The 10,550-nt window shown below is 39.3% G+C and overlaps 1 protein-coding gene across 1 annotated transcript; it reads right to left on the reverse strand.

The window, feature by feature from the left end:
* Nucleotides 1–45: 45 nt before the first annotated feature.
* Nucleotides 46–7,518, reverse strand: LOC118085188 (F-box only protein 36-like). The gene is made up of 4 exons (XM_035115530.2): nucleotides 6,065–7,518; nucleotides 5,610–5,718; nucleotides 1,353–1,525; nucleotides 46–1,085 (listed from the first exon to the last, which is right to left on the reverse strand). The coding sequence occupies exons 1-4, from the start codon at nucleotides 6,158–6,160 to the stop codon at nucleotides 921–923; spliced, it is 543 nt and encodes a 180-aa protein (XP_034971421.2). The 5' UTR covers nucleotides 6,161–7,518; the 3' UTR covers nucleotides 46–920.
* Between the last annotated feature and the right edge of the window lie 3,032 nt (nucleotides 7,519–10,550).

Raw genomic sequence — 10,550 nt, forward strand, 5'->3', positions numbered from 1 at the left:
TGTTTTACTACTATACCAAATCGATTAAAAAAATAGGATTCATGGATTAAAAATACCAAACCAGCTTCAAAAGTACTGTGCTAATCTGACTCTCCACTCGATTTGAACTATTCTTTTGTTTCCCAGATGATAAACCAGAAAAACTAGACCAAAAGTTAATAACAACAATAACAAAATTGATGTAGTACTGCCTTTCACCCTAAGGCCTCAGGGCAGGTCACAATTTAAAATACATTTAAAAGAATTTAAAACAAATTACTCTCACAATAATATGATGGGGCCTAAAAATATACATCTCAAGTGTCAAAGCCAAGGTAAAGAGTTGTGTCTTTAGCATATGATTAAAACTGTATTGTGTACTTTCTCCCGGAAAGGCAGAAACATAGGGAACCTACTGGATCTTACATTACTTTTATTATTTATACACATGATTCTCTTTGACTTGTTTCTCTGATTTTGAGAAAAATTGTGCAATTATTTGCAACATCTTAACATGTTTTTGAGAAGTAAACAACACACAACTTGAAAAGCCATTTCCCTACATTTACTGCTAGTGAACCAACCTCTTGCCACTTCTAGAACACACAGGTGCATCTGAAAAGGAAAAGACATGCACTTCTGCACCATGAAGAATATTTATGTGATCCAAAGCTCATTGGTGCTGTGAAGTGTTTATTGTCCAAAAACGCCTCATTCTATGTTGTGTGTTCTTCATTATGAATAAGATTTTACAATGTCACTTTCTGGCTTCGTTTTACCTTCAGTATATTGTTACATGCATCACTGGGTGCAGGCTCCTCCATTCCTGTGTAGCAGCTTGGTGAACTTTTGAAATAGCAAGACTTGCCTCTGAAGACATTTTTTGTACCTGGATTATTTTAGCTGAAGTGGAATGCAGGAGTCTTGATCTGCAATCAGTTTCAGAAGAATGTGGTCTGCCTTCTTTGCATCTGTGGCAAAAAGCCTGGTCTTTGTCTGAAATTAGTGGGCTTCTTGTAAGCTGAAACCTTGACAGTTTGTATATCAAGAGTGTATTTATCTTGCACCCTTTTTCTTCTTTCCCAAAATTCTTCAGTATTGCATAGCTAAAAGGTAAATATTTGCAATATATTATACATAATACGTGTGAGTAGGCCAGATTCTCATTTTCTTTACAATAGATTTGTTTGCTTTTCAGACTACAACATGACTTGCAAATCTTTTGGTCTACTCTTAAGCTCTCATTATTCTGGTTCTACATGGCAACTGTCACTGGTAACTGATCGTACTTGCTACTTCTGTAAAGCTCCATTTACACCAAGTCTATAACTAAAATTATTTTATCAAGATTACATATTTGTCATAATTTTTACCTGCCGAAACCTTTTACATGTTTGTGACAATTGCCTTATATCCTCTGTATTAAGAAATGACAATATGTGTATGATCAAATGGTCAGGAATTCGATGGAGGAAGTCATAGTGTCCTTGACATAAGCTGAGAATGTAGTCTAGCGTTTTCTTCCCAAAGACACCTTGCATTTGTTCTGAGTAAAAGAAAAAATATACAAGCAAACAGATTTTAAACAGGAATACTGCCAAAGTGAAAGGCACTGTGCTAAGCTAAATGAGAAAGGGCACATACAAAAAAAACCCAAGAGGAAGAAAGAGAAACTTCATTCTATTGCTGTTTCCTAACTTAACTGGAAGTAAGGCTCATAGAACTTAACATGGTTTACTTCTGAGTGTATACAGGATTGCATGGTTGTTCTATTAATAAATATAATTAATCTGATACCCGATGACTGTGAAGACTGAAACTTAGGCTACTTCCAGGTGACCTGTTTATTGAGCATTCATTCTTGTTTGTTTATAGGAAAGTTAAATAATTTGCATGAAGCAATTGTTATCTCACACTTTTCAATGCATTTCCCTGTCACTTTCCTTCTTGTAGAAAGTCAATTTTGTGGGGAAGTGGGTTTCTTGCACAAGAGCACCAAATCAGCTTTAATTCTGCAACCTGAATTTGTCACTACTGTATGTGATTGAATCAAGCCTGAATACAGCAACAGTCTGGAAGCACCCATAAGGCAGATAAGGATAAGTCCTGTGCATTGGTGGAAAGCCTGATACAAGAAGGGCAATTCAGTCTATCATACTAAGAATAGGCAATTTAGCACAGAGTAAATGGCAAGCTGCCATGATAATCATTAAGTAGAATACTAATTCTGAATTGCCCAGGCATGTCATATTGAAAGGCATATTATTTGCACTCACCAACACTGTTTAAAGCAATTCTTGTTCTTAAGTGCAATGCACACACTGCAGCCCTTTGCACTCTGGAAGCCTTTTATGTTCCAAATATAAATAAAATTGACTTGAAGTATAATAATCAGAAAGGCACAAAGGCTTGCTGTGTGTGCTTAAGGTATTAGGAATGATAAAAGGATTTCTCCATAGCTACCACAACCATGCGGTCTAGCACTATTCGTTAAGTACATAACCAAAACAAAAAGCTAAGTCTATAGAATGAATGTCTTAAAAAGCAACAGGGGACGAAACAAAATTAACCCTATGGAGTAAATGTACTAACTGCTTGGCACTTGACGCTGCATTCCATTAGTGTCAAATATTTCCATGGAAACAAATGAGAGATTGGGCAGATCTGTACCATACACTTAAAGTACATCCAACTGATGCTTCAACCGGTTTATCAAGTCTTCATCCTGATTAGTTTGCAGGGAGATTGGGTGACATTGGGTCAAGAAAGTGGTGTCCCATTTGGTAAAGGGAGAAGGCGACAGAAAATCAAGAAAGAAAAACCAACGAAAATCCTATTGGATTTGGGATCAAATGGTAACTCCCCGCCCCCCCAAGATGGTTGGTTTATGCTGGTTAAGTGCCATTAACACGTGTGTACTCAAAAGTCAATGTTATAGCCAGTGCTTTTTTCTGGGGCGACGCAGGGTATGCATACCCCTAAATATTTTGTGAATTTATTTTTGGCCTCATTGAGAGGCAGTATTTCAATATGAGTAGGATAATGAGAATAACCCCAAACATTTTAATATCTGTTTCTTTGGGTAGTTTACAAGTTGGCTCTTTTCAGCCCCAGGTGATTGTATCAAGGCTAGTGCCACTCACATAACCTTTCCTGGACTGACTTTTTACACACTGCTGTCAAGAGTTGATTTTTGAGTGCTTGCAGCAACTTGGATGGAGTTATGCATGCAGCATTAGCCTGTCGTGCAATTGGCAGAGGACATGACACCTGCCCTGACATGATGTCACCGGTGGTTGTAAGAACTGATGTAGAGATTTGACTTTTAAAGTTCTTTTTATCTTTTAAGACATATTTCTCCCATTGAATAAAAATTAAAGTTGATTTATATATTAGGGATTGCAATGGATCTATGAATTAATCCATTAAGGCAGACCTCCCTTAATTTTCCTTCAGAAATTCCCTGCTCACTAACTTCATCTTCCCCAACATCACCAACTCAAGAAGGGATGAGAGATTATCAGTTGCAGCAAGACTAGTTTATGCCTAGTTAACACCTAAGCATTACCTGACAGCAGGGATATGGCTTGATATGGCTACTGATGGAATTTTTTGGCAAATTGAGGGTTACATTTTAAAAATCCACTAAAAGTGTTCTGTTTTTCTCTGACTAAACGTTCTGTTCTACTGTATAGCATGACCTTGGTTGATAGCATTATTCAGCATACTGCAATACTATACTATTTGCCAGGAAACAGGAAGATAAGGAGGTAGGTCTCGATGTCATTCTCCTTGGGACTTTGTCAGTGAAACTCTTTTGTCAATAATGCAACTGCTGAACAGGGATAACTCCATTTAGCATGGGGTATAATTTCTAACTAAATTAGAAGAATTAAACTGTGATTTAGAAGGTGACAAGGAATTAGCAGGGTTTTTAATAAAAAATTGCTAGCCAACATGGTATCCTCCATATGCTCCTGGACTACAACTCCCATCATCCCAGACCATTGGCTATGTTGGATGCAGCTGATGAGAATCTGAATCCAATGACACCTAAAGGGCTACATATCCCCTGCCCTACAGAATGGAATATTAGACGATAATTTCTATTGACCTGGTCCATCAATAGCACACACTTGGAGAAAAAAAAAGTACCCTTTTTAGTATTCATGTAAGTTTGACATTTAGTACTAGCTTCCTTTTTCACTTGTTTAAAAGTATTTTGATGCTGCACCTTAGTATGTTTAACCACTGTGTATTTGTCTCCCCCTGCATCTTAATGAGTACAGTTGTACCTCGGTTTAAGTACACAATTGGTGCTAGAAGTCTGTACTTAACCTGAAGCGTACTTAGCCCGAGGTATGACTGTAATTGGTTCCGAAAGTCCATACTTAACCTGAAGCGAACTTTCCCACTGAAAGTAATGGAAAGTGGATTAATCCGTTCCAGACGGGTCCACGGAGTACTTAAACTGAAAGTACTCAAACCAAAGCGTACTTAAACCGAGGTATGACTGTAATTTTACTTTGAGAGCCCAATGCAGTCATTCTCAATTGTTTACCATCCAGTTTATTTACATTAGCCATCCAATATTGATCTGAAATTCAGACTGACTTCTTAAAACATAATTTGTAGTTTCAATTCTCTATTTCCAGAAGGAATGTAAAGGCAGTTAAAACAAACAAAACCATTTAAAATCCAAAATATAAATACAAACATAAAAACAATGAAATGGACTACTCGGGAATTATCTGAGGTTTTCAGTTACACTCCTGTGATCTCACTTTATGTTTCAAACTGCCAGCCTAGCAGTTTGAAAGCATACCAATGCGAGTAGATAAATAGGTACTGCTGCAGTAGGAAGGTAAACGGCATTTACATGCACCCTGGCTTCCGTCACAGTGTCCTGTTGCACCAGAAGTGGTGTAGTCATGCGAGCCACATAACCCGGAAAGCTGTCTGTGGACAAAAACCAGCTCCCTCGGTCTGAAGCAAGATGAGCACCACACCCTATAGTCAAGTTGAACTGGACTTAACCATCCAGGGGTCCTTTACTTTATGTTTCTAGTGCACTTGGAACATTTAGATGACTATTCACAAACAACCAAGGGCGCAATCCTAATTGTGTCTACCCAGAAATAAGTCCCATTGAATTAAATGTGTCTTACTCCTGGTAAGTGGATGGAATTCAGTGTTTCACTTTTATGAATGTTCCATCTGCACAGCCAAAGTTTATTAATAAGAAAAGTCAAAAGAAATTTAGGACCTTAAATCCAATCCTGAGCAAATTTACTCAGATGTAATCCCAAACTGAGTTTCATGGCACTTCATCCCATGGAAGTATACCTAGGATTGCAGCCCAAATATTCATCCCAAGGTTGTGTGATCCTATGCACCCTTTATTGTGAGTAAATCCTCTTCAAAAATGCAACACTTCTAAGTAAACATACATAGGATCAGTCTGTTATAAGACAGTCCCATTGAATTCACTGGGGTTTATTTCAGAGTTAACGTGCACATGATTAGATTGTAAAAGCAGGGATATGGCCATTAGACACAGCACAACAACATTTTTTTCAGAAGGGTGGGTAATCAAAATTCTATTATTTCTTTGCCCACTCAATACTTGCTGTGTAATGGTTCATCCAAGAGAAAATCTTTATGGGGTTTCTTCACTTCTCTTGGGCAAATCCTTTCTCGATCTGGTCGAAATGTAATCCTCCAGGACTGCCAGATAACCTAAAACATTCAGGTTTAAAATAATGAGTCAGGTTGGGCATTATTATGTCCTATTTTATTTTATCAAAAGCCTAGTCAGTCCAGATATAAAGCAGAAAATGCAGGACTTTATCATGACCTAGATCTGTGCAGTAATTAACTGCATTGCTTACAAAAATAAAAGCAAACAATGATAGGATTATTATCACAATTTGTTTGCTTTTCCCTAGCAGATTTGCCTGAACAACCATGCTTGGGGTTGCCCACCTTTTCTTCCTGGCAGAGACCCTGTGCCTTTATCAGCTATCCAACAAATGCAGATTTATCAGAAAAACACATTCCAACCAGAAATCTGTCTCTTTTTTACCTCATTTTTTGTGATGGTCAAGTGATGAAAGTCTTTACTGGGAGGAGGTGCCTGAGTGTGAGCTTCATAGAGTTTCTCTTGCAGCAGGGAAGTCATTTTGACTCCGTCTACTTGCTTTCAGCTTGCAATAGAGATCACAGACTCCCAAGGTTGTTTCTATGGACTCTATATGAGAAGGACTTGACTTCAGCCAACTCCACGTGCTGTATAAATACATGGCTGGCTAGTGTTTGCATTCCTGAACTCAGGTTCTTTACCCAAGGAGGACTCAGGTGTTCAATATTTATATCACCAGGAGGATAATATTAAAAGCAAACAAAAAAACACAGTCTAATTCTATGCATACATTGTTTTTTTGCCCCAAGTCACACTGGTTTCATAAGCATGTTTTGCACTCCCCACTTTCCAGAAGTAGTATTACAGATGCCAGAGGGTCAATTACCCTAGAAGAACACAGCACTTTTTTTATTATACTTTCCTTTCAAAAAAAAATATATTTTTCTAGGCTTCAAAACTGAGCATACAAAAGCAAACAAGTGATCATTAACTAATTCACACAATGAATTTTGTTAAAGGAACATCAGTTGTTGTCATCATCGCAAAAATACACAGCCTTAGAACAACCAACTGCAAAAACTCAGATTTTAATCTCATTCACTGGCTAGCTTCTGATAGCCAAGCTGTGACTTTTATCCCCCACCCAAGCAGGCAACCTACTGTTATAAATAAAATCTGGCCTTATTCCCTTATGGGGTACACAAGAGCCCTTATTGGGTTCTCCTTCAGTCAGAGAATATAACAGAGGCCAACCAGAGAATCTTGAGAAGCAAAGCCTTTATTTTTGCTGTTGCAGCAGGGTCCTTCCCCTCACGCAGGAGAACAAGGAAGGAACCCCAAACAAACGTGTCCTGCCCTTAAATAAACAATTTTAAATCCCCCACTCCAATCAGAGCCACCTCTAGAAGCATCATACATACATCATACATACATCACAGTAGGGGTGTAGCCCAAGACCAACCCCCAGGCACGTCATCCTACATCATAGAAAGGGGCGGTTTACAGCAGAAATCTGAGTACCTTGTTTACCGTGTTTCTCATATTATAAGACACGTCTTATATTTATTTTTTCTTCAAAAAAACACACCATGGCTTATTTTCAAGGGATGTCTTATTTTTATTACGGTACATGGGTAGTGCAGTAGCTCCCCCCGCTATCGCGTTTTGCGTGTCCTGTTGCGAGTGTGTGTCCTCTCGCTCCCACACCGGGCAGTGAGCTGGGGAGCGGAGGTGGTTTTGCTGAGTTGATTGAGTCAGGCAGGCAGGCAAGGGAGTCTATTTCGGATTGCCTGAGGAAAGGTTTGCTGCTTCCCCCCCCCCATGCCTGCGCCTCAGCCGGGCGCGCATCCTCAGCCTGCTTTGCGCGGCGGGGGCAAGATGCGCGTCAGCATGCAACCCCTCAGATTCCTTCCGCCACTCCCTCGCCGCCAACCGACCCCCACCCCATTTCCCCGCCTGAGGTAAAAAGTCCATACCGTAGTTAGAGCCAGTGACTGGCTGCCCAGCTATCGTATGTGAAGGCCGAGGGAGGAGGAGGGGTGGGTGGGAAACCTCTCCTGGCCATTTCCTCACCTCCCTCGTTCGTTCGCGCGCCTGCCTGTCTGCGAGCGGGGCTTCGCGCGGCGCCCGCGAAGGCTGCAGCCGGGGCCCAGGGGTTAACGCAGCAGCAGCAGCCGGTTCCGAGCAGCCCCCTTCCTTTTCCTCTTCTTTGCCACAGACCTGCGGTATGGCTTATTTTCGAGGTATGCCTTATATTTTGCCACCTCAGAAAAATCCTGCCATGCCTTATTTTGTAGGGGTGTTTTATAATGTGAGAAACACGGTATCTCCTGTCTGGCAAGTTACCTGTTAATGTTGGATTACCAGGGGGCCTAGCCAGTCTTTTGAAATGATGAATACTTAGTTCCTGAACCAGGACACAGACTCACACCCTATTAATATCTTAAATGTGCCCTTAAGGCAGGATCTGTGAGCAGAGAGACAAAGGGTTTTTTTTTCATTTCCTCCCTCCTCGCAGAGAAATATTTGGTCAGTTTGGGAGTCAAAATGGTTTTCAGGCCTGTCTTCCTGTACATGTGCCTGTACATTCATGTACATGTTTATGAACAATATATATATATATATATATATATATATATATATATATATATACAGTGGTACCTCGGTTTATGAACACAATTGGTTCCGGAAGTCTGTTCATAAACTGAAGCGTTCATAAACTGAAGCAAACTTTCCCATTGAAAGTAATGGAAAGTGAATTAATCCCTTCAAGATGGGTTCGCGGCGTTCATAAACCGAAAATTCGTAAACCGAGGGGTTCATAAACCGAGGTTCCACTGTTAAACCTTAAAATTCTTACAACAATACATCTGGTACATAGTAAAGGTAAAGGGACCCCTGACCATTAGGTCCAGTCGTGGACAACTCTGGGGTTGTGGCGCTCATCTTGCTTTACTGGCCAAGGCAGCTGGTGTACAGCTTCCAGGTCATTTGGCCAGCATGACTAAGCCGCTTCTGGCGAAACCAGAGCAGCACATGGAAACACTGTTTACCTTCCTGCTGGAGCGGTACCTATTTATCTACTTGCACTTTGATGTGCTTTCGAACTGCTAGGTTGGTAGAAGCAGGGACCAAGCAATGGGAGCTCACCCCGTCATGGGGATTCAAACTGCCAACCTTCTGATCGGCAAGCCCTAGGCTCTGTGGTTTAGCCCACAGCGCCACCCGTAATACGTAGCAGCTGCTGCCTATTAAAAACTTATATTTTATATTGATTTCAGTTTATTAGTCATTTATTTATTATAGGCAGGAATATATAACAACCATATTAAAACACAACACAAAGATAATAAAATAGTAACAGTAATTAAAATCATTCATAGATTGGTAACACAACCTTTAAGAACATTTTCCTGCATTTTATTGTTGTTACTAATGAATATGCAAGTCTCTGTAAGTAACTGTAAGTAAATTATTTTAAACTTACCTTGTAGTCTGTGGTCTGTTTTATTGAATAAGGGGGAAAGGGAGGCAGCTGCCCTAAGGAGCTGGAATATAATAAATCTTTTTTTAAAAAAGGTTTTAAAAAAATGGTTTTAAAACTTATTCCTATACTTCACAAAATCCGCCTAATGATGGAATGTAAATTCTGCTACTTTATGCACAAGCCCCACATATTTAAAACAAGTGTGTGCATGCACACGAAAGCTCATACCAATGACAAACTTAGCTGGTCTCTAAGGTGCTACTGGAAGGAATTTTATTTTCATTTTTCTTTGTGTTAACCTACACACATGGATTTGTGGAGGATTAAATATGGTTAATATATCCTCTTACTAATATCCTTCAGAGCTAATTACCAAAAGCCTTGCAAAATAGGTATGTTAAAACCATAAAACCAATACCCATTGTCAAGAACATTTCAATAAAATAGAAACTCCTAATGCAGATAAGCTAGTTATTGAACTCATCAATGCTCAAAGGAACAGATACATCTTCACCTGACACCTGAAAGCAACCAATGGGGTGGGGGGGACAAATGTGTCTCCAATGGAAATGAATTCCAAGGCACCATGACAGAAGAAGCCCTGCACTGCACAGATCACATCTGTCAATAGCACTACAAGCAAGGCCTTACCTGCTTGTTGATAATGGGAAAGATGCTCCTTTATGTGTAGATCACTCAAAGTACCGTAGCAGAAATAATAAATCACAGCATGGAAAGAAAAGAAAAAAAGCAACAGCAACAGCAACACAACAAAGTAACAAAAATAGTTTCCTTTCTTGTAACATAAGAACACCAGATTATACTCTTTTAGTTGCAGAAATATATTATGTATTTCTTCCCTATTTAAATAAGGATGTTTCAAATTTCAGCTCTAATTTGTTACTGTTGTTTTTAGGTTATCAGCCGGTAGAGGTCAGCAAACACTGCACTTTGAGGAATCAGTGTTTCAGCCTGTGTGTGTGTGTGTGTGTAATGAATACACATATAGTCTTGTGGCACCTTAAGAACTTAACAGGAATATTGAGGTATAAGCATTTAGGAATTAGACACCAATTCATCAGATGCATGATTATTTTCAGGTAATATTATCAGATGCCAAATATTGAATATATATTTAAAAGTTGTTTGTCTTATGCATTTGGACAGCTGTTAAGAAATTATAACCAAATTTTGCATAGTTATTGATATACGGAGCAGGGTTTTTTTTTTTAATACCGTAGTTTAGATACTATTGCATGCCACTTTGAATCAAGATGGCAGACTGAGCCTTTAGAAATTGCACTAATTTTAACCAAATTTAAGTGTGGTGGTTCCTGAGATCAAGGTGTCCATCTCTGTTATGTTTGGGTACAACTGGGTACCGTTTTGAATCAAGACTGAACCTTTCAAAACTTCACAGATTTTTTCGGTTTTTTAGAGTTC

This window comes from Zootoca vivipara, chromosome 4 (genome assembly GCF_963506605.1).
Source record: "Zootoca vivipara chromosome 4, rZooViv1.1, whole genome shotgun sequence".
NCBI classification, from domain to species: domain Eukaryota; kingdom Metazoa; phylum Chordata; class Lepidosauria; order Squamata; family Lacertidae; genus Zootoca; species Zootoca vivipara.